This window comes from Rousettus aegyptiacus, unplaced genomic scaffold (assembly GCF_014176215.1).
Source record: "Rousettus aegyptiacus isolate mRouAeg1 unplaced genomic scaffold, mRouAeg1.p scaffold_m13_p_4, whole genome shotgun sequence".
Taxonomy (NCBI): domain Eukaryota; kingdom Metazoa; phylum Chordata; class Mammalia; order Chiroptera; family Pteropodidae; genus Rousettus; species Rousettus aegyptiacus.
The window spans coordinates 154,153,182-154,176,222 of record NW_023416307.1 but is presented as its reverse complement, the minus strand read 5'-3'; the positions used below and the strand labels follow the sequence as shown (position 1 = coordinate 154,176,222).

Below are 23,041 nucleotides of genomic sequence, written 5' to 3'. Positions count from 1 at the left end.
GAAACTCTGCGGGCCGGAGGGATTGGCACAAAACATTCAAAGTGGTGAAAAGGAAAGATGTACAACCAAGACTGCTCTAGCCAGCAAAGCCATCATGTATGATCAAAGGAGAGAGGATGAGTTTCCCAGACAAGAAAAAGCTAAAGCAATTCATCGCCACTAAACCACTATTACAAGAAACATTAAAGAGGCTTCTTTACATAGGAAAGATTTTTAAAAAATGAATTAGAAAATGTAGGAAAGAAAAAAATTGTCACTGACAAAGGCAGTGGACCGAACCAACTATAAAGCTTGTACAAAGGTTAAAAGGCAAAAGATCATGTGTAATAACAATAAACTGAGGGATATACACAAACACGCATACAAAAATAAAAATAATGACAAAAACATAAATGTGGAGAGGGTAAAAACTGTAGTGATTTTAGGCTGTGTTCAAACTTAACTGACCATCAACTTAAAATAAACTGCTATAAACATAGTTTGGTATATATACCATAGTTTGGTAACCACAAACCAAAAATCTATAAGAAACATATAAGAAATAAAGAGAAAGGGATTCAAATATAACACTACAGAAAGTCATCGACACACAAGAGAGTAAGAGATTAAGGAAGAGAACTATAAAAACAAGAAAACAATACAAAAATCAATATTCAGTAATTGGTGGCGTCTTTTTACACACCCCTATGTTCATTACAGCATCATTTACAATAACCAAGACAGAAGCAACCTAAATGTCCATCGATAGACGAATGCATAAAGATGTGGAACACACACACAGGTGTGGGAGCGTGCGTGCGCACACTGGAATGTTATTCAGCCAAGTGAAAGAAGCTGGAGAAAGACAAATACCATATGATTTCACTTATATTTAGAACCTAAAATACAAAATAAACCAAAGACATATAACAACATGTTTCCCTTTGTGTTTCTGTTATAAGTCTGGGGGTCTGAAGTCTACACTGGCTTGGCGGGATACGGCCAGTATGTAAATAACATGCTATAGAAATCAGTAGCTGTGTTTTCTTATCTATCACTGACCACACATCAATCAGCCATCCTTGGCAATAAGCCAGCAGAATTGGTGACTGTTTTTGGTATACTACAGACCTGTTAATTTCAGACACATTTTCAATCAGGCTAGCAACCTTTTCTATATCAGCTATTCAGAAATTAGTACTAGCAACGACTGGTAACTTCAACCTAATCCGGAAATGTATGGATGATATACCCATCCAAAAGATAAGCAATGAATTCATATGCTGCTCCCTAATTGGAGCCTTCCACTATTTAAACTCAGGCAAATTTTTCAAAAAGTGAAATTAGCAAATTGGCACTTGGTCTTGATAACAACGTTTCCAACTCTTTCACAATGCAGGGAGCGGCAGAATAGTTTCTTGCTTGAGAATAGAGCCTACATTAAATCTAGGTCTGGTTTGCATACCTATTACTCCAGGAACTGTGTCACTATGATGAACCACAGCATGGATGACGGGGGCAGGGCCACCCACTGCAGGAGGCTGAGGGAGGCATTCGATAAGCCACGTGGAAATGGAAAAATAAAACCTCACTCAAAAGACTGCCAAAGGAAACCGCTACTCCAGCGTCACCCTCTCTGGATCCCTCATGAAGCCACTCATTCAGAATCCGACTCTCCCACCCCCTTCCCTACCCCTGGAGACGTGGCCTAAGGCCAACGTGCTTCACTAGTGCCTTTCAGAATTCCACCAAGTCCCGGGAACATTTTTTTGTTCATTGCTGATCCTACAGTGCCTAGAAGAGTACCTGAGATTAAGGAAGGGTTAATAAACATTTGTTAACAGAATGAATAATGCATGATGGGAACGCCAGGATATAAAGAGGATAAATGAAAAGCCCCTCTTAGTTCTCTTATTTGGGGATCAAGCTCTGCCCTCAGCTTGGGGCAAAGAAGAGTTGAGGCTGAAATTATTCAGTAATATGTCATTTTTATTTAAAAAATAGAAAAAAAATCGTGTTCATAATATTCATTACAAAAACCACCTTTGGTTATTGCTTATTGTTTACTGATAAAGGGCACAGGTTAAGAAAAGTTGGAAACACTGTTATAATTAAATTTTAAGAAACTCATCAATTAAAATGATTTCATCTACTGGTGCTTTAGCATTGTTAGCTTAACTTTTGGCTTTTTAAATAAAAAGGAAATGTGTACAATCACCATGGCTGTCTCCAGGAATGGTTGTTTTGTTCTTTTTCTCTTATTTTCCAAGTTTTCTACAGTTTTGCAAAGTGTGTGACTGTGCAGACACTCCTGCCCCCTATGAGATGAGAGCCGCTAAGAGGACTGTGGTGCCACCACCACTGCATCCCCAAAATGCACAACCTGGTTTCTCAGACCAGCACAACTGCCAGCACTGTGCTCAGTGCTGACACCGCGGACGCCAGAATCAAGCCACGCATCCTCACAATCATCACCATTGTCCTGGAAATGCCTGCCGACTGCAGGAAAATAAGGACCATTGGAGAGAGGGCAAAATCGTTGTGTGTACACGCTATAACTGTGTACTGGGAAAACCCAAGAAAATGAGCTAAAACACTATTAGAAAAAAAGAAAATTAACAAAATAAATTGCTCAATTGCTTTTCTCTACACCAACCATAGCAAGTAGAAAATATAACAGGGGACGGGGGTAGGACACTCAATAACAGCGACAACAAAAAAATTCATAAATAAATTTAACCAGATATATGTAAAGCCTACATGAAGAAGCGTATAGCTTTACTGAGAAGCCTGGAAAAAAAAAGAAATGTGGAGAAAAAGCAGCCTCATAAAGATGAAGCACATTAGTGACTGATTACATCTTACGGTTTTCTGACTGTGTATCAAAGGCAGATAATGTAAAGGGAAAGACGGACCTGATTTATAAATACTTAAAAACTTATATGTAAAATTTGAAAAGCTTGTATATAAAACGCAATAAACAAACATAATAAACTGAGAAAAATATTTGCATAACACAAAGGAGCAATACCATTAATGTATGAATCTTATAAATTAATAACAAATAAGGTATAACACTAATAAAAAAATTGACAAAGGACACTGACGATTCCTAAAAAAAGATATGTAAACACACATTAACAACTGTAAAACCTTACTATTAACCGAACGACTGAAAATAAAAATTAAATACCCTTTTCGCCTATTGGGCTGCCAAAACTGAAAAGCAACAGCAGGAGCAAAGCGCGCACGCGCCCTGCTGAGGCGTGAACAGAAACAACCGCATCCTGTTCACCTACTAATGCCTGCGGAAACCACCCCGGGAAGGCCGGAGTAGCGCAGACATGGGGCGTGTTTACAGGGGCGAAAAACAAAACTAATCTAATGTTCTCCAAGAGGAGACTGAGTACAGTGCGATGTCATGATCACAGGCCATTAAAAATACTACTGTATGTTTACTGATGCAGAGACACATCCACAACATGGCAAGTGGAAAAAGCAGTACAGGTGGCATCTGATATTCCTCTGGTGTTACATAGTATATATATCACATATAAATAGAAATTTTAAATATATTTAAATATATTTTAAGGTTGTGAAAAGGATTTTTAGAATTGGTTTTTCTTTTGCTTTGTAGTATTTTCAAATTTTTCTGTCATTAATTCTGCCTTACAGAGTAAAAAATACTAAATTAAAATAAGAACACAGTTCCAGATGGTTTCTTTTTTCCTTTTTTTTTTTTTAGGCGAGGCAACCTTTGACCTCACAAACTGCAAGGACCTTGTCAGCTTGCAATCCCTTATTTTTTTTTATTGTTTATGCCTACAGCACCTAGTCTTCCCAGGTGGAGTCCCATCCAAGTACTAAGCAGGCCCGATCCTGCTAAGCTTCCGAGATCAGAAGCGATCGGGCTTGTTCAGGGTGGCATGGCCGTAGACCAGATAGTTTCTTTACCTCCCTATCAAACCAGTCCTCTTCGCGCCTGCATAGAAAGACCATCCTACCTGTCTGAGCAACTCCAGCTTCTTCAGTTCCTCATTGTAGGCTTCTGGGTTCTCTCCGTAATTCTTCAGGACAAACTAGAGAGAGGAAAGAATGTAAACTAGGGACAGAGGAGACTCCCCTGCTCCCGTCCCCGCCCTCTGAGTCCTCACAATCACCAGCCGGGGCTCAGGATGGAGACCAGACCCGCAAAGCACAAGCTCATCTCCTGGATCACCGGGGACTCAAGACAGGGCAGCACCAAGATGCTGACCGTGCAGACTTCTCCTTTGAGCAAAATGGAAAGTAAGACTGGACGACGCTACGTGACCCCCCGGCTGGTCCTCGCTGTGCTGTGGCCCTCTCTACGAAGTCCAGCACCCTGCCAGCTCAGGGAGCCGGGGAACCTGGCTGGCCGAAACGGGACCCTACTGAGCACCCCCGAACAGGCTACAAACTCAAGCCTCCCTCAAGGACTGGACCCTGCTGTGTTCTGGGGTCACAGCGTAACCCTGACCCGACAGCAGATGTAGGCGAGAGGCAGCGAACAAGAGCGAGAGTGCAAAGCCTCCGACAGAAGCCCACGCTCCTGGCTGGGAAAGGCAAAGGGCGCCACAGACAGAAGTGATCTGCAGTGTCCTGTAAGGAAAGGTCCAGAGATGTGTGACAGGAAGGACTCGCACAGAAGGGGCAAAGGGAAGGTTACTGCCCACACCACAGAGGGGGACTGGCATGCCTCAAGAGCTGAGTGCCTTGGACAGTGCGCACACTCACCAACCTGGAGGCATGGCCAGGACCGAAGGGCCCCTAGTTCGTCTAAGATCAACAGACCAGGGCAGCTGCGAACTAGCCCTGTTGCAGTGCCTGGTGTCTGGGCCGGCCATCTGGAGGGCCAGGTCCACTCATTCCACAAACAGCCAGGGCGCTGGTGCATAGCTCACAGGTTCCCTAAGGCCCTAACCAAGGCTTGCGAGGTGGAGAAGGAGGCTGTAAAGGCTGTCCAGTACCACACTCGTACCATATCTGCAGCCTATCCGTCATTCCTGGGGTCCCCTCCCAGGACCTTTGAAATGTGGCTAAGGAATTAGCCACGTGAGAACCTGGAAGGCTGAGTAATACCTACCTGCCCTGGTAGAGAAAGGATGAAGGACAGGGAGAAGGGAGGCTATTTCTGAGCTTACCACGGCACCAGCTGGCCCCGTTCCCAAACCTCTGACTGTGACCCCTCCTCTTTTGATTTTACCTCCTGAAAGTCGCGTGTGTCCAGGAGCTTTCTCCTCTATCCCCCTGCTACCTCTGGCCTGGGCAACCTCCCCACCCTCTTCTAATCCATCCCTTACTCAGTGGCCAGAACTGTCTTTCTAACACAACTCCGATGTCACCCCTAACTTTAAACCCTTAGGAAACACACACACCCTGGGGAAAAAATTAACCAAAACATGTTCTTCTTAGGATAGTGATATTATGGGAAATAAATTGTAATCTAAAGAGAAAATCGTAACCTGCAAGGAATGTGCAACAGTGGCTCTCCAGAGCCTCGAGGACCAAATCTAATCTCCTCAGCACAGAGTTCAAGGCTCTTTGCAACCTGCTCCCAACAGCCTCCGAGGACTGTCCTCTGGCACTTCCCAGGGATACTCAGCCAACAGTATTTTGAAATTACTGCTCTCAGGCTCAAAGCCTGTCCACATGCTCTCCTGCCTTCTCTACTGAGACACAGTTGAAATATCACTTCTTTGTTCACCGTATACATGGTTTTTCCTCCACTTGCAGGGTTGACTCAAATATGGGGTATTCCTTGGGCTGTTCCACAGAAACACACACAAAATTGAGTCCCACATACAGTATTGCTAATACAATATATGCTCTGGTACTGGATTTCAAATGAGATTAATTTTATTCAGAGAAAGGAGTATTATTACCATGGGAAACCTTCAGTCCTTAGTGTCAGTGAGCCAAAGACCAAATTACAGGCCAAGACCACCGGGAGTGGGAACAGACCTTCATCCTCCCCTAGTCTCCCCCACCTAGCACTCGAGGCCGAGGCCGATCTCCCGCATCTCTTCTGAATGGCCCCACAACACCAGTGAGGACGACTCAAGTTACGGCTCCTGGAGGGTCCTAGAAGGAGACCAGGTCATTCCGACCAACACTTGTCAGGCACTCTCTACACAGAAGCATTTATTACTTCCTGAGTAAAGGAAAGAATCTGTTGTGAAATGGATACAGGTCTTTGATGTATGAGCTTGAAGTCACAGCAGAATGACCTGGACAATCCAGGCCATCTGTGCCTGGAGCCATTCCACCATAAAACGCAAGTGGGCAGGCAGGCTCAGGCAGACTGCTTGGTGACTCCAAATCTGTGATAAGAGGGAAGACAAATCGCCATCACAGGTAGCTGGCTGAGGGCCGGGGCCTTCTAAGGCCTCTGCTTATCTCCCTTTCTGTGTGTGGGGCAAGTTTTTTCAAGACTCAGCTGTCCCATGGGAAATCTGGAAAGGGTGGGGGAGGATGGATTTCACAAACCTGAAAACCAGGCTCTATGTACATGTGAATAACAGTAAGAGAACGAAAGCGAGCACTCTGGTGCAGGTCAGCTGCGTGACAGGAGCAGGAAGACATGTCTGAATTTGGAGAGTGTACAACTGGCAGGCAGTTAAAGGAACCCTGAGGAGGTACAGTTCAACCTGGGTGATAAACAGAAGGAAAGGAATTCCAGTAAGGACCGAAATAAGGACAATGACCAGATGTGAACGTGTCTGTAAGAGGCCTGGGGAAGTGAAGTTAGAGCGGGCTGACATGAAGGGGTGGCCGCCCGTGAAGAGCAGGCAGTTCAGTTCCTCCGAAGGAACCTGGTGGGAAAGTGGAGATTTAGAGAGATCAGTGCAGCCAGAGTGGGAGGAGGGGAGGGGCCAAGAAGCCACCTGGTTGGCAGGGTGATTACCACATGGTAATCGGACCTTGAGGATGGGTTATTGTATGGATCACTAGAAGGCAAGCTCTGTGAAGGCAGGAATTTTTGTCATCACATATGGTCCTGAATTCCCAGGGCTGGCACATAATAGTCACTCGAAAACTATTTGTTCAATGTATGGTTTAGGGATGGATGTAATACCTCAATCCCAGCGAGCTTGACTTGAGCTTAAGTGCAGTTGATTAAGGGCAGGTGTTTGAGACCAAAAGAGTAAAGAACTTCAAACACTAACACTTGCGGCCAATCACTCACTGATGAAGAGAACAAGAGTCACCTCTCCTCAGTTTCCAGTGAGTTAGCACCTGGGCTCCAAAGCAGTTAAGAAGGTGCAGAGCCAGCAGCATTCCCCCACTAAAAAATTATGTGGGTCCAGGTCTCCCAACCTAAAGCTTGGCACTGCAGTTCAAAAACAGCTTGCTGTTCTCCTAGTACTTATCTCATATTATTTTATAATTGAGGGCACATCCATCAGGAATGAAAATCAATACTATTATGAAAGTTTTTTCCAAAGGCCCAGCCCTCACATAAAAAGAAACCCTTTATCTATCTGGAAAACGATTTCTCTTCCACTGATGTCATCCATGAAAAAAAGGTTGTCTATGATTCACTGCTATTCCTTTTTGGTGATTCATGCAAATCACAATCTTAACCTAGCAAACAAAGGGTGTTATCTTTCCCAATCCCTCCTAAAGAGAAAACTAAGAAAAAGCTGATAGCTAGGAAATTGTTTCTATAGCAGCTGACACTACTACCTCAGGCTAAATGCCTCACAAGCAACTCTCAGGTTCTCCCAGGGAAGTCATTGCTCAGGTAATACCTCAAAGGCTAAATTCAAACAAAACCATCTCCTAGGAGCTTCTGAGCTAACATTTTATCCACCGGATTTCCAGAAAGTCATGGTCACCATCTCTGAATGCCCTCCCAATTGTCAGTCATTTGAGAAACATTTTCCTGAGTGCCAACTATGTAGAGAGGGCCCTGCTAGGCTGTGAGGGACATGGAGATAGATGCCTTTCAGGGCCCTTAACAATTGAACAGGGGGTGAAAAAATAGCGCACATAACTGTTACCAGGGAAAGGATAACCCGAGAATTAGGGATTCAAAGAAAGGAAATATGGATCCTGATGAAAGCATTAAAGGCTTGTGGAAAAGACAGAGCTTAAACTGGACACAGAAAGATGGACAAAACCAATATGTAGAGATTACAGAAGGGCCCGACCCCAGCCCACTCGGCAAAGATAAGAGCTGGGTGGGAGGAATTCCACATCCAAAGGCAGAGAATGTCCATGGAACAGCAACAAACTGGCTGTGAACCGAATCTGTGATACTTGTATCCGAAACAAAGATTAAGCACATACTGGGCCCTCACAATGCTGAAAGAACTGGGGTAGGTCAGGGAGAACTGAATAGCTTAGAGTTGAAAAAAAAAAAAAAAGGAGTTTTGTTAAGCTCTCTAGAGATATTCATCTAATTGGGCTTGTATGAAAGAGCAGATGGAGAAGAGACCAAAGAATGGGAAAGACGTGACAAAATTTTGTAATTTTAGATCAATCGAACTTCCTGGTTTTATAAATGAGGAAAAAGAGGTCCATAGAGGTTAAATGATGGACTCAACGGAATACAAATTACTGTCTGAACTATGGCAGTGGCGGTATAGAGAGAAATGGGTTCTTAGGAAACTACTTACACACCCATCTTCTTTCTCCTATTTCTTTTCTCAAGCACCCTGCTGAGCGGTGCACCTCTTAGATTATCCGGAACGCACTTCGGCAGCTTCTGTGCTAAATATCTTGTTGTTACAAGGACGCCGACCTGCAACAGCCTCCTGATTATTCCTTTTCACACCTGCTGACCCTCAATGCAACCACGTGGCCTTTCCCAAGGAAGACGTCTCAGAGGGCGCCTGATGCCCAATCAACACACCTGGCCCCTTTTCCTACCAGCTGCACCTGATCTCACCACCGAGGTCCCTTTGCCTTCCTCAACGTCAAACCTGCCTGTCTCCTCCGCCCAACAGAAGATTCAACACAATGACTTGCTAAGATCTGTCCGGGAGCTACAACACTGTTTAGGCCCTCCGAGCAGTCATGAAAAGCAGTAACCCTCCCCAAAATGACATAGAACTCTGTATTTTGGTCCAAAGGCCTCCCGAATAGGAGTCTTCTTCTGGGAAGACCAGACAGAAGTACACCAAGGGTTTAAACGACCCCGATCGCAGAGGAGAGGCATTCCTCTTAGTCGCCAGGGCTCCCGTCTTAAAACACATATCCTGAGCCATCTCGGCGTCAGTCCCAAGCCAGTCGTGGACTGACCGCCCACCGAGCCGGGCAGAGCCGTTCGACCCAGACCGTCAGGGCCGCCCACCGCTCCCGGAGGGGCGGTTCTGGAGTGAGGAGGGGCGGAGCAGAAGTAGGTCCAGAGCGTCACACCGAGGAAGTGTGGTGCCACGGTGGGAAACGGTGGATGACCCGGGACAGCAGTCGGGGAGCGGCTTTCGACGAGACTGCGGTACTAGTCCCGGGTGGGCGAGAACAGTCTGCGGGGGTGGGGGAGGGATGGGCAAGGCTGAGGAAAGCCGGCGGAGGCCCCTCCTGGCCTCACCCAACCCTGCGACAGGGCCTCGGGGGATGATGGACGCGCAGGGGGCGTCACGCGCTGGCAGACGACGGAGATACGCGGAAGAAGTGGGGGTGGGGGAAGGTGCTCTCACCTTCTTCACCGCTGGCTGGAAGTGGAAGTCACCGGCCTCCTTCAGGTCCAACCAGATCATGGGCATGCGGGGCACGGCCTCCATGGTGGCAGGCGCCCGCGGCCGCTCGGCCGCTCCCCTAGCTGCTCCGGCTGCTGCCTCAGCCGCGCGCCCCACCCCGCCCCTCCGCGCCGGATGGCCCTCGTCACGCGGGGACGAAGGCGCATGCCTGCTGGGAGATGCAGTCCCCGCCCGCGCGGCCTTTTGCACATGCGCAGTTTCGTTTCCTCCGCGGGGCGCGCGTGAGGGCGAAGCTCCGGCCCCAGGCGAAAGGGTTTCTGGGAACAGTAGTCTTCCTCCGCTCAGCTGCGTGGCGCGGTGCCTGCTGGTTCCTGCCCCAATCCAAACGCATCTTCCGGGTCTGGCTTCGGGTTTGGCTGCGGCGCTTTTCCCTCAAGGAACGGGCATTGGAGAACGCACCCATGAACTTGTAGTCCCAAGTAGTGTCGAAGGCCACGGAGGACGGGGGGTGGGGTGGGGGGGAGGTGCTATGGTAGAGATAACGAGGTGGACAGGCCCCCCAGAAGAAGGGACTTGGAAACTGAGCCCTAAGTCGCTTTACTCAAGCTCCTAGGTGTGTGGAACATAAGGGCAGGCTAGGAGAACAGTTGTTGAAGAAGTAAGTAGAGGGCATCATGAGGGCCTTCCCTTAAAAAAAAAGAAAAAAAGAAAAAGAAAAGCCCTAAGAGAAGAGCTGCCTGGTAAGGAGGGGCTGAGAAGAGAAGAGCAAGGGGTTTTATCCCAAAGTGTCTGAGCTTTTGAACAAAGGAGTAATGGAGACTGGCACACGTGGTCCAGCCTGGATGGCCCAGGACTGCCTATGAGACAGAGGTGTCCACTTCTGATGATAGGGAAAGAGCACCCAGATGGGGTGCAAATCAAAAAAAAAAAAAAAAAGGCCCATGCGGGTAGATGAGGTCGGGGTGAATACGTATGGCCCCGAGGGTATTTAGGACACTCAGACTGAATGAAAGGGGACCAAGCAGCAGAGAACAGTCGTCACCTCCGGAACGATGACCAGTGGAACAGGAATTTTTAAATCATGTTACCCATCTTTAGAAATAAGATGAAGGATGGTCTGGAGATAGTGAGGGCAAAAGTGGAAACAGGAAAAGCAGCGAGGACCCTTTTGTAGTCTTCCAGGAGACTTGGTGTTGCATTGGAGCAGAGGGAGGTGAAAAGTGATTAGATTTTAGAACTGTTTTGGAGAAAATAAGTGTCAGAACTTGGGATGAATGAATGACAATGTCAAAGATGATTTCCAAGTTTATAGCAGGGCTGTTTACTGACATGGGAAAAGGGAAGGGACAGGGTTTGGAGGGGACGAGCAAAGGTTCAGGTCTATATTAGGCTGTATATAGATGCCTTTGAGTCATTCAGGAGAAGATGTGGAAGAGACCATAGAATATGGGATCTGGGCTCAGAAGAGTGGCTTCGCCTACAATGTAGGGCCCAGGCCCCCTTAGCAGAGACACCCCAAACCTTTCAAGACTCAGTCAAAGGCCTGCCTTTATGCCAGTTGGAGTCAGAGCGAAGGAAAATGCAAATACAACCTGTGATTGTAGCAGGATTATTCACAGACCCAGAAAGTGGAAATAAACCAAATGTCCATAATTGGATGGCTGGATAAACATAACATGGTATAGACATACAATGGACTATTTTTCAGCCTTAAAAAGGAAGGAAATCCTGACACATGCTGCAACGTAAATGATGTTGAAGACACTATGCTGAGTGAAATAACCCAGTCACAGAAGGACAAATATTGTATGATTTCACTTATATAAGGTACCTAGTGTAGCCAGGGGCTGGGGGCAGTGATAATGAAGAGTTATTGTTTAATGGGGAGAATTTCAGTTTGGGATGATGAAAAAGTTCTAGAGATAGATGGTGATAATTGTATAACAATACTTAATGCCATTGAACTGTGCACTTTTAAAAAATGGTTACAATGGTAGACTTTATGTTAGGTATATTTTCTCATAATAAAAATATTTTAAAGAAAATGTGACATCTTGCATAGAATTTTTTTTTTAAAAAAAGAAAAAATTTTACTAGCATGTTAAAAGAGCTTTTTTCTGGAAGACTATCATGGGGTTATCTGGTCAGAGGTGGAGGAATTGAGAATAAGGTCCATGCCTTGAAAAATCCCAACCATGATGGAGGAGAAAAAGTTGGCCCAACACAATTTATATAGTAAATGCAAAGCAGGAGCAAGGAGCAGCCTATCCTGGGGTTCCCCGATGGTGAGGTAGTGATCAGCCACAGGGGAGTCACTAGACCTAGCAGCAGCAGCTGGAATCAAATCAAACTAGATGTTGAGAGACGATAACATAGCACCGCTGAGCAAGGAAAGGCAAGATGTGGGGTGTGGGGTCAGGGAAGCAGGCAGCCACTGGAAGCACTTTGGCCACAGGACACAGGCAGCCCAGGCCTCAAGCAGGAGGCCAGCAAGCAGTCAGGATAAAGCAGTTGCAGGTCGGTATGGGCTGGAACCGCCAGAAAGGAAGGGACGGGAGGAATAGGAAGCCCTAAGTTGGGCCTTGCAAGACAGAACCTATGCAGGCAGGCATTCCAGGTGTGTGGAACTGCAGGTGCAATAGGGAGTTCTGGCTAGGCTCCAGGATTCAGAGGAGCCAGGCACGTGGGTCCCTCCCTCATGAGCTTCCTAGAGCAAATGTCTTTCCCTCCCCTAACCTCACTCTCCTTCTCTGTAGAATGGGACCGCCTTGGCCCCTCAGGGTGCTTCTGAGTTTGAACTATGACAACAGCCATACCCCTTTGAGTGTCATGGCGTGTTCATTCACTGGGGCTGCCATTAATAGAGTATCACAGACTGAGGGGATTAAACAACAGAAAGAATTTCCTCACTATTCTGAAGGCCGCAATCTGAGATCAAGGTGTCAGCAGGTTGGTTTCTTGAGGCCTCACTCCTTGATTTGCAGATGGACGTCTTCTACCCGTGTCTTCACATGGCTTTCCCTCTGTGCATGTCTGTGTCCTAATGTCTGGTAAGGACACCAGTCATATGGGATTCGGGCCCACCATTATGACCTCATGTTCAGTCTTCAAATTCAGTCACATTCTGAGGTACCGGTAGTCAGGACTTCTACACGTGAATTGCGGGGTGGGGGGTGGGGGTGGAGACACAATTCAGTCCATAACAAGGTCACAGTGACCTGAAGGGCAATTGATGTGAGGCATCACAGACCAAGAGGCCCTGTGAGGGGGCCTCGAATGCCATGGCAACGGGGTTTGATGGGCCATGGAGGTGAGGCAGTGGAAGGGATCTCCCCGGGGTCAGGGGTGCCTTCCTAGTGCACATTTTTCCTCAAGGAGACGGCAGAGTCGGGAGTTTGGAGAAGCACAGAAGGGCGGAACCGTACCGGGAAGAGTAGGCCCCGTCACAAAGGGGCAGCAAAACCCCCATCCAGCCAGGTCGGCTCACTTCTTTCTCCAGACAAACACCTGTCACGCTCAGCAGAGCCGGAAGAGCCTCAGCGACACGCAGACCTCCTGCCCCATTTTACCAATGAGGAAACTGAGGTCTGGGCGGGAGTGTGGACCACACAAATCTCCCTGCACGTAAATGGAAGAGTCCAGACTGGGCCTGGGTCTTCTCCCTCCCAGTTTATTTAGTTGACATTTTTATTTATTCAACACTTGCTGTGCCCTATGCACTGTTCTAGTAGCTGTTAAATCAAACAGGCAAAGATCTCTGCCCTCGTGAGGTCATGATTAGTGAGGAGAGAGAGACATTTCTACAATAAGGCTATGTATGGTATATTGGAGGGCCATGACAGCTGTGGTAAGGAGGAGGAGGCTGGGACTATGAAGAGGGGGACGTTTGTGATGTTATGTCTTTTGTATCAGGCGGCCGCAGAAGCCTTTCCTGAGAAGGTACTATTTGAGCAGAGATGTGAAGGAGCAAACCAGGGTCGTCGTGAGAGGAAGAATGTTCTAGAAAGAGAGAATAACAAATACAAAAGCCTGGAGCCAGGGCTGCTTGGCATGCCTAAGAACAGCGACGAGGCCCGGGCGGCTGAGGCCAAGTGAGTGATTGCACAGAACAGCCGGAGATGGGCTCAGAGAGGCCATGGGTCGGGGCGAGGCGGGAGGGGACGAGAAGTATGTGTGTATTATATGTGCATAATATTATTTTATTCACACACACACACATACACATAGAGGGAGAGAAGAGGCGAATGTGGTAAACTGTTAACATTTGGAGAATTCGGGTAAAGGATGGGAAGGGGTTCTTTGTAGCACTTTACCACTTTTCTGTGTACGTCCGAAATTATGTCAAAATAAAAAGTTAGAAGTAAAACAGGACACCATAACGACAGTGGAAAGACAAGACCAAACTGGGAGAAGACATTCGTGAGACGTGACCAACGAAGGACCGCCATCTAGAGTACGTAAAGGACTTCCGTGAGCTCTCAAGAAAGACAAACGACCCGGTAGAAAAATGGGCACACATCTCACATGGAACTTACGGGAACAGCCCAAAACCTGGGGTGAGATGTCCAGCCGCATCAGTAAGCCACGGGTATGCCTCAGTCAGAGATAAGCGCCTCCGAGGATGTGGGGCGCATGAGCGCACGTCCACTGCAGGGGGCGCTCGCACTGCTGCCGCCGCTTTGGGGAGCGCTGGGCAGCATCTAACTGGGTTGATGCTACATGTCCCCGGTGCCCCAGCAAGTCTGGGTGTCTGTACGCCCTGGAAAGACTGCTGCCCACAAGCGCCAGGAGCTGTGTCCAGGAAGACTGGTCATAGCCGCCTGGACAGGAACCACGGAGCCCTCCCCTGTGCCACCTTGCTTGGGTGAGAATTCAGAATCACTGCATTGTGGGTGGGGAAACTGAGGCATGGAGTGGAAAAGAAGCTGCCCGAAACACGCTGTAGGCTCTGAGGGAGGGTCAGAGGTCTGCACGGCAGGGAAGGGGGGGAGAGGGGGAGAGAGAAATGGGGAGAGGGGAGGGGAGGAAAGGGAGGGAGGCTCTCCTGGCCTCACCTGGCGGACTGGAAGCCAGAGCAGAAGGGTCCCCAGTGTCTCTCTTCTCCCAGCCACCATCCAGGCCCCTGGAGCTTCGGGAGGGGATTCTGAGGTAGCCGCCCCAACCTTTGTCCCAGAAAGAGGCTCCCTCGGGACCAGCAAAGACGAAGCCGCCCAGTGACACAGCATCCCTCCGCCCCCCGGGGTGTCCCGGGCCCTCCGGCCACCCTGGCACACTGGCACTTTCTCCCTAGGAGAGGCTCCAGCACGACAGGTCTGCAAATATGCAAGGTCAGGGGTCTCTGGGCCCGTTCATGAAAGTCAACCCCTCCCTAGCTCCCGAAGGCCACTCAGCCAGCAGGTGGCGCCAAGGCCACAGTGCTGTGACAACAGGGCCCAGCACATTTTAAATCATGGGGTTTTTTTTTGGTTTTTGGGGGGTTTTGTTTGTTTGTTTGTTTTTGCTCAGAACCAAGTTTAATTCTTGGGGAGTGTCTGTGAATGGAAAGGGAACAACAGAGGATTTAGCGCCCACTGCCTCTTACCCCCGCTTAGGACAAACTGCCCAGTCCAGGCCGCTGAAAGGGAGGGCATCCCGGCTAGATGGGGCCTCCTGAGTTGCCTGGTGCCAGGCAGTGAGCCAGGTGCAGCCAAACATGGCAGAACTTTGAGACATCCTGGCCTTTACGGCGACAGCCTGGAGATAGGGTGGCCCCCTGGGGGGTAGGTACCAAACCTGCTGGGTCAGGGCTGAGGTCACCTGTGGAATGCTGGGATGCCAGGGCCTTCCTAGCCAAAATCTCTGTCTGTGGGCAGTGTGGCAACTTGTGTCCACATTGCTGGTTCTGTAACATCAGGTGCGTGTCCCCATCGGACCAGTGGGGCCACGGTCTTTCTCCACTCTACTCGACTTGCATAGGCCACTTGGGCAAGGGCTGAGTGTTTCTGGAGTACTGTGCCCCCTCGTGACCACCCCATTACAGCAAGGGGTAAGCTGAGGCCTCGGAAGGGCAGAGGCTTGCCCAAGGGCCCACCGGGCTTCTTCTTCATAATAATCTGGCCCTTATGAAAGTTTTCTGCTTCCACCGTCTTCTCAGAGAAGTGCGGAAGCCATGGGGACATTCAGAAGGAGCCACGGGGCGCAGCTGCCTGTGGTGCTCGCTGGGTGAACCGCTGTGGAGCGGAACCGCTCGGCCCAATGGGCTCTCTCGCCTCCCTCTGGTGGATGTCACTTCTTGCTCCCTGCATCCTCCGGGTGCCCTCCAGAGCTTCACCCGCCCCCCTGCCCCAACCTCAGGCCCCAGGGTCTAGTCACATGCTGTGTGGGTGCTGGAGAGAGTTCCCACTGGACTCCTGGGATCCTGCCCTTGTCCTCTGAGGCTCGGGTCCCGCAGGCAGAGAGCAGCCCTGCAGACCCACGCTGCAGGCAGAGCAGCACGGTGGGTGCCACTACCCTGGGCTGGGACCCCAGCACCTCCCGGCCCCTCCGCTCACCGCCTCTGTGCCTGGGCCCGGTTCTTAACCTCCTGAGACCTGAGTTTCCTCACCCGCAACATAAGGTTCAGGGGAGCCCCCTGGTCAGAACCTGGAGGGGTGCGAGCTCCATGTTTGCGAACAGTCTCAGCTGTATGTCCTGAGCCATCACTGCTCTAAGAGCCGCCCTGCCTGAGGCTTCCTCCGCGTCCGGTGCTGGCCCAGGTCCTCCACCCGCCTTAGCTTAGATCCTCGCCCCACCCTTACAAGGTAAGCGTTGCTACCTCTGCTTTACGTGAGGACACAGCATCCCAGAGATTGACTAAAAACCGGTGGGGAAGTGGCGCAAATGGGGTTCGAACCCGAGTTTATGGTGCAACTGAGGTGGGGCTCACGTAGCTGTACCCCAGAGCTGCTCTGGGTCAACGATCAAGCGCAAGTTATTAAAGGATTTTTATGTAGCTATAACGGAGCTTGACCCTTGGAACTCGTACTCTGTAAAGTCTACCCGTCAAAAAAACCTCACTTCACTTTCTTTCACTGGAGAGCCCCCCACTTGAGTTCCCAGGCCTGACTATTCCCTTCCGACCTCAAACCTTCAGACGTGTCATAGAGTCTTCCGATTTGATGGACTCTTAAAGGCTACGTGGTCTGCCCTCGCCTCTCTCTATGGGATGCCAGAATCCTACATCGGTTGCAACATTGTGTTGCAGGTAACGGAAAAGTCCACTCAAGCTAGCTTACACAGTAACCTCCGGAGGCCCTCCACCTGCAGGCGAGGTGTGACCCGGCAGCTCAGCGATGTCATAAGGCTCACGCTTCTTCACTCTGCCTTCTGTGGCGCTGATCTGAGGGGCCTGCCTCGCATCCCAAGATGCCTCCTCTGTCATCTCTAGTCACGCTTCCGTGTTCATTTCCAGGAGGAGAGACAGTGCCTGGCACTCCCGACCAAAAGTTCTGAGATGTGTGCTAAGTGGACCGGCTTAATCACATACACACCCTGGACAATCACCGGTGGCAGCGAGGAAACCGAAGCCTCCAGTCGACTTGAATCGAATGTCCCTCCCCCAGATCCTCAAAGGGAAATCGAGGCCTGATTGGGAGGCAGAAGGGGGAGGGAAAACGCATGCTGGAGAGGCCGGGCATCGGGTGGCCCCTGCAGTTTGGTCTCCTACAATTTCCCTGCCAAGTGGTTGTCCAGACTCAGTTCAGTATCTCCTAGGCCACCTCCAGCCATTGTCAGGAGGCCTTTCTCATTGGCACGTCTCCCTCAGGAGTCCTATTTTTGGTCCTGGCTTCATCCGCTGAGGCCCCAAGGACAATGTGGTTCTCTTGTTTGTGGCAGCCTTTTGGAGTTAGAAGAGGGAATCAAGGTCCCCTGGTCACAGTTCTCCTCCAGGTAAAGCTCCCTAGTTTCTCGTTATTCTACACAGGATTCAGCTGCATAAGGTGGGACACGTTTCCTAACTTTTCCAGGCTTCATTTTCCTCATCTGCCAAAGCTAGGGACAATCTGAGCTTCTCACACTGGTGGGGAGCCAGGTAATGGGTATCTGCAAAATCCCCAAAGAAACATTCCACAGCATTTAAAGTCTTGATGTTAGTGGAGGTTTTTCCCCCCTGATGGATATTTGAAATATTTTACGGTTAAAACAGTTGTAGACAACTCAGCACTACAAGGACAAATAACCCAATTTAAAAATGCACAAAGGACCTGAATAGACATTTCTCCAAAGAAAATATGCAAATAGACAACAAGCACATGAAAAGATACTCAATAGGGAAACGCAAATCAAAACCACAACGGACTAGGACTTCACACCCACTAGAATGGCTATAATAAAAAAGAGAGACAATGGCAAAGGACAGCAAAGATGTGGAAGTGTTGGAACCCTCACAGGTCACTGGTGGAAACGTTATAGGCTTTTTTCAGAATAGTTTGGCAAGTCCTCAAAAATGAACATGGTTACCATATGACCCAGAAATTCCATTTCTAGGTATCTATATCTATATCTATGTGTATTATCCATCTATCTATCTATCTATCTATCTATCTATCTATCTATCTATCTTTCATCTATTTATCTACCATTATTATCTATCAATCATCAATCATCTTTCTATCATCAGTCATCTATATATCCAAGATAACTGAAAACATATTTGTACACAAAAACTTGTATATGGTGACACTTTTCCTAATAACAAAAATGTGAAAACAACTCGTTTTTGTCCATCAGCTGATGAATGGATAAACAAAATGTGGTCTATCCATACCATGGAATATTAATCAGCCATAAAAGGAAAGGTGTATTGATACGTGCTTCAACACTGATGAACTTTGAAAACACGCTAAGTGAATGAAGCCGGACACAAAGCGACACATAGTACACGATTCCATTCACATAAAATGTTCAGAATAAGCAAATTCGTAAAGACAGAAAGTAGATTAGTAGTTGCTGGGGGCAAAGAGGAGGGAAAAATGAGGAGTGACAGCTAATGGGCACAAGATGTCTTTTTAGGATGATAAAAATGTTCTGATTTGTACACTTTAAAAAAAGCGAATTTTGTCTACGGCCACGCCACCCTGAACGTGCCTGATCTCATCTGATCTCGGAAGCTAAGCAGGGTCGGGTCTGGTTAGTACTTGGATGGGAGACCACCTAGGAAGACCAGGTACTGTAGGTGTTAAAAAAAAAAAAAAGAAAAAGAAAGAGTGAGATTTATAAAATCACCCCAGTTGAGAGCCATTGCTTAACTGCTGCCTAGAATTGCACGGTGTGCACCCACCGTCTTTCCTTACTCACATTCCGTGTGATGGACACACGACCAGCTGCAGTAGGACCCTCATTCTTTGGCTAGGCACCTATGATGAACCAATAAATGGATGCGTACTCCAGTAAACAGTATCAGTGTTCCATGGGTGGACATACCATGATTTCTCTAAATGACAGCCTCTTGAAACATATTTAGGCTGTTTTTGGTTTTTCACCATTAAACATCAAGCCTGTATGGATTTTAAGATGAGACTTGGGCTTTGAAGACCTGTTGGACCTAAGGAGGACCGCTCTGTCCTCTGCCCCCTCTCTCCACTTGTGGCGCTGACCTTCCCAGCTCTACCCTTAGCTTTTGGAGGAAGTGCCATGAGCTGCTCTGGGCCTTGGTTTCCCCACTGGTGGACTGCGGTGGGAACACCCTTAGTTGCTCTCTTTCATTTGCCCAGTTTCTGAGTCTCCTTTAGGAGAACAGGAGTCCCACGGCGAAGGGTGGGCTGGGAAGTGGACAGGCAGATCCCAGTAATGAGGAAATGGGAGCTCTTGAGAGAGGGATGGTCTCCCTCCAAGCTGCTGCTGGGGCTGCCTTTCCCACACCTGGGAATCCTCATCCCATCCTGTCCTGGACGGCATCCCAGCCTTGCCTGCAGGACCAGCCAGGGGGAGGTGGATGGCGAGTCTCTCCTAGAGAGGCTGCTGCCATCATAGCCACGAGGGACTGGGAGCCATGAATTGTCAAATCCTATGATGTTTTTGAAGTCAGGCATCCAGATTTTAAAGAGTGACAACCAATTTTTTAAAGTGTATGTGACACTGTGGATGTCAACCCGAGCACGGCCTCAGATTGGACTAACTCTTTGTGCACCTGGCTAAGGAGCTGCCACTTACGGAATTTACAAACCAGGCAGTTGTTTTGGGATCAAACCAGAACAGCCAGGCAGAGACGGCACAGAGTCCTGGCCTATCCGAGCTGGAGGTGGCCTCCTCGTGGCACAGGGGGGGACCCTGAGGACCAGAGGGACGGAACTTGCCCAACATCACACAGCCTTCCTGCCTCACTCCAAGGCCCTGGCCTGTTGCCCAAACCTACTTGCCTCTTAGCCAATGATATTTCAGAACGTTGGCCAACACTGGGTGTCTGGCCAGGAAAGGAGAGGCCCCTTTCAGGAAGGCACCAGCCCTGCGTGTCGTCAGAAGCCCTTGGGCAAGGCGGCCCGAGTAGCATCTAAAAGGGACTGCAAGTGGCAGTGGGTCAGAGAAAGGACAATGGCGCGGGCCTGGATGGCACTCATGCTGGTGGTAGGCTTGGCGGCAATGGCCCATGTGGCCCACCGCCGTCTGAGCTATGAGGAGATCGTCGCTAAAGCCTTGCGGATCTTCAATCAGGGGCGACGAGGACGGTCCCTCTTCAGCCTGGTGGAAGCCATTCCACCGGCAGATTCGGTGAGTGTCCACGGACCCCGGCCAGGGAACTGGGTGACAGCTCTGAGGGTGGCATCTGGGAGAGAATGCCGGGCGCAGGTCCAAAGGACTTTGGTTAACATTAGCTGTTATTATTGTTCTAATGCTTTTCCTGCCAGCCGGTAAGAAAAGGTGGTAACCCGGGGCCTGACAGCTGGCTGGCTAGCTGGTAAATCTGAGGCTTCACCCAGGCATGAAATAGGGGTTCTGGGAAGCAGCCTGCACTCAGGCCCTGGGCTTGGAGGATTATGCAGAACTGTTTCAAAGGACAGACAGGAGAGGGACTGGTCTCACCAGAGCCTCCCCTGGGGCCTCCAGTGTCCCTTTCCCGCCCCATTACCTCTCTCCTGGTAAGTTGGTATACTTGTTCCTATTTCACAGAACAGGAAATTGAGGGGCAAAGATGAGAAGTGACCCCCCCAGGTCAGACAGCTACGAAGCGGTATCCTTCAGCTAGTTTCCAAAAGCCCTGCACACCCTAAATCTCTGCCGAGGCCACTTAAGAGCAGACCGCAGGTCCACCCCTTCCAGCTTGTCACTGTGACTTCTCCACACCTTTGTCCCCTCGTCTGTGAAAGGGAGGTAGGCGATCATGGGTTTTCTCTCGCTTCAGTAGAACTCCACTGCCAAGATGAAGTTCAACTTCAGGATTAAAGAGACGGTGTGCATTTCAGCAAGGCGGAGAGAACCCCAACCCCAGGACTGCGCATTTAAGGAAGACGGGGTGAGTCTCCCGCCCGGGCATCTGCCTCCGCCCACCTGGCCATGCGGGTCTCACTGTGGAAGGCTTTTTAAAAATCTTTTTTTTTTTCCTTATTGCTTTTTCTTACTATACATTGTCATCAATCCTTTTTTTTTTTCATGCTAAAAAAAAAATCCTCAAGAGAAACAAACAAACAATCAAACAAAGCAGGGCCACGATCCACCTAGAGATCACCGCTGTTATAAAATAAGAAAAATAACGCTTGCGGTAGCGTATTAACAAACTGCGGAGAAGCGAAATAAAATAAGGGGAACGTCGGCTGCGACCCCAGGACCCAGGGCCAGGCAGCGCGAACTGCGGGTTCGCACACATTTTAAACCCACACGGCTCCTCTGGTGCCAACACAAAGACGCTCATTCCCACTGAGTGACCAACACGAACGTCCCTTCTCTTGACAGGCTCTCGTCTGGTCCGCCAGGGTCCTCCCCATCAGTGGCCTTTCCTCGGCCCTGGGGTGATCCTCGGCGTGCATCTCCAGTTTGGGAGGATGGGGCACGTGCTGGAGTGGGGCGTGGGGCAGGGGTGTGTCTGGCCGGGGACCGGGAAGTGAGGGTGCTCCCAGCCCCTGTGCTCGCTGCCCTGCAGGAGGAGAGGAACTGCACTGGGGTCTTCGCCGTGCGGCGTGGCCGCATCCTGCGGGTTAACTGCCGCCCGGGCCCCCTGCGCCAGCCTGAGGTGAGCCAGTGACGGGCGCGTGGGGCCTCAGTTTCCTCATCTGGAGAACGGAGCTGGTCAAGCCTTTCTCCATGCAAGCTGTCAGGAGGGATCTTGTCGTTTGGGAGGGGGTGGGCGGGAGGGGCCGGTGGGCGGGGCAGGGAGGGCACTGGGACAGGGACTCAGCGTTCTCAGGCCACTGGCTCTGCTCTGGGCCCAAGAGACTCCTTGGAACCCGAGCCTCCTCCTCACCCCACATTTGGGAAAACCGAAACCAGGGGTAGAGGCCCCTGGCTGGTGAGTGGAACAGCCAGGGTGGGGGTGTGTCCCAGAGGCCAGGCGTGCTCAGACCCTTAGGACGTCCAGGGAAGGGCCTGAGGGGACCGCCTCCGGCCCCGTCACCAGCATTGCTTTCTGGGCCCCTTCATCCTGGCCTGAGGAAAGGGGCCATGGGCAGGACAGGAAAGGGGGTCAGTTGGCGAGAATGACGGGAGTGACCACCCGGCACCGCTCCCACAGATATCCCGAGAGGAGCGCTCTGCTGAGCCCGCCGAGGCAGCCTACGCGGAGCCTGACACCTCCAAGCTGCCACCTGCGGTCAGGGACAAGTACGAGAGTGCCAAGTATGAAATCATCACCGACATCCTGAGGAACTTCTAGGGCCGGAGAAGGGAAGGGAGGTCTCACAGCCCCACCATGACTTCCTCTTCTCACCTATCCGCCCCCTCTGCTGCCCTCGGCACCTGCCTCCTACGTGGTCCGACCCTGTCCACACTCCTCTGCCTTTGCACACCTGCTTCCCTCTGCCTGGAATTCCTGCTCACCCTGTGTCTGAATATCCTACTTATCCTTTAAAGCACAGCTCCAAAGTCACCTCCTCCAGGAAGCCTCCCTGTTCTCCCCCAGGGCACAAATGTCCTTCCCTCTTCTGAGCAGTCAGGATCCTAAAACCATGCTGCACACTGCCTGCCGTGCCCCCAACTGGAGAGCACTGTGTCTGCTCGTAGCTGGGCCCTCCTGAGCCAGCCGCAGGAGGCTGTGGAATGATTTTCTCAATCAGGTGTCCCTGAAATCCCGGGAGGACAGTTCCTTTTGTGCAGGACCCCGAGCACCCCTGCCCCTTGCCCAGTCATGGTGACAATATATCCCTTCACATATCGAGGCATCTCTAAGGGGTCAGTCTGCTCTCTGGAGAGAACCGTAAGAGAGAAGCTCAATAAAATGCTTCTGCAATAAA

General features: G+C 49.7%; 3 protein-coding genes and 2 pseudogenes across 4 annotated transcripts in view; 3 read left to right on the top strand and 2 right to left on the bottom strand.

Annotated features, from left to right (window-relative positions):
• PTPN23 (protein tyrosine phosphatase non-receptor type 23) overlaps positions 1-9,728 on the bottom strand; it is a 22,881-nt gene extending 13,153 nt beyond the window's left edge. Inside the window, exons 1-2 of the mRNA XM_016141399.2 lie at positions 9,645-9,728; positions 3,984-4,058 (exon numbers count right to left, since the gene is read on the bottom strand). Coding sequence (XP_015996885.2) covers positions 3,984-4,058; positions 9,645-9,728 — 159 coding nt within the window. The remainder of the gene's footprint in view (positions 1-3,983; positions 4,059-9,644) is intronic.
• On the bottom strand, positions 3,799-3,917 carry LOC118602662 (annotated as a pseudogene).
• Positions 9,377-20,182, top strand: LOC118601573. 2 transcript variants are annotated; one of them, XM_036218517.1, is made up of 4 exons: positions 9,377-9,442; positions 13,557-13,735; positions 17,499-17,552; positions 19,729-20,182. In XM_036218517.1, the coding sequence occupies exons 1-4, from the start codon at positions 9,398-9,400 to the stop codon at positions 20,153-20,155; spliced, it is 705 nt and encodes a 234-aa protein (XP_036074410.1). In that variant the 5' UTR covers positions 9,377-9,397; the 3' UTR covers positions 20,156-20,182. The 2 variants fall into 2 exon arrangements, 1 of the variants encoding a protein (XP_036074410.1); XR_004950311.1 differs by lacking the exon at positions 19,729-20,182 and having other exon boundaries at positions 9,410-13,735; positions 17,074-18,175.
• On the top strand, positions 18,722-18,840 carry LOC118601832 (annotated as a pseudogene).
• Positions 20,125-23,041, top strand: LOC107509116 (15 kDa protein B). Its single transcript, XM_016141398.2, has 4 exons — positions 20,125-20,369; positions 21,004-21,111; positions 21,736-21,825; positions 22,324-23,041. The coding sequence occupies exons 1-4, from the start codon at positions 20,193-20,195 to the stop codon at positions 22,462-22,464; spliced, it is 516 nt and encodes a 171-aa protein (XP_015996884.2). The 5' UTR covers positions 20,125-20,192; the 3' UTR covers positions 22,465-23,041.

What these genes read in the sequence shown, in the direction of transcription:
- LOC118601573 (XM_036218517.1), top strand. Translation starts at nt 9,398, where the DNA reads ATGACCCGGGACAGCAGTCGGGGAGCGGCTTTCGACGAGACTGCG. An exon ending in CGGCTTTCGACGAGACTGCG is followed by an intron (nt 9,443 to 13,556) that starts GTACTAGTCCCG and finishes CTTTTGTATCAG; the next exon opens with GCGGCCGCAGAAGCCTTTCC. An exon ending in TGGTCACAGTTCTCCTCCAG is followed by an intron (nt 17,553 to 19,728) that starts GTAAAGCTCCCT and finishes AATTTTTTAAAG; the next exon opens with TGTATGTGACACTGTGGATG.
- LOC107509116 (XM_016141398.2), top strand. Translation starts at nt 20,193, where the DNA reads ATGGCGCGGGCCTGGATGGCACTCATGCTGGTGGTAGGCTTGGCGGCA. An exon ending in GCGCATTTAAGGAAGACGGG is followed by an intron (nt 21,112 to 21,735) that starts GTGAGTCTCCCG and finishes GCTGCCCTGCAG; the next exon opens with GAGGAGAGGAACTGCACTGG. An exon ending in GCCCCCTGCGCCAGCCTGAG is followed by an intron (nt 21,826 to 22,323) that starts GTGAGCCAGTGA and finishes CCGCTCCCACAG; the next exon opens with ATATCCCGAGAGGAGCGCTC.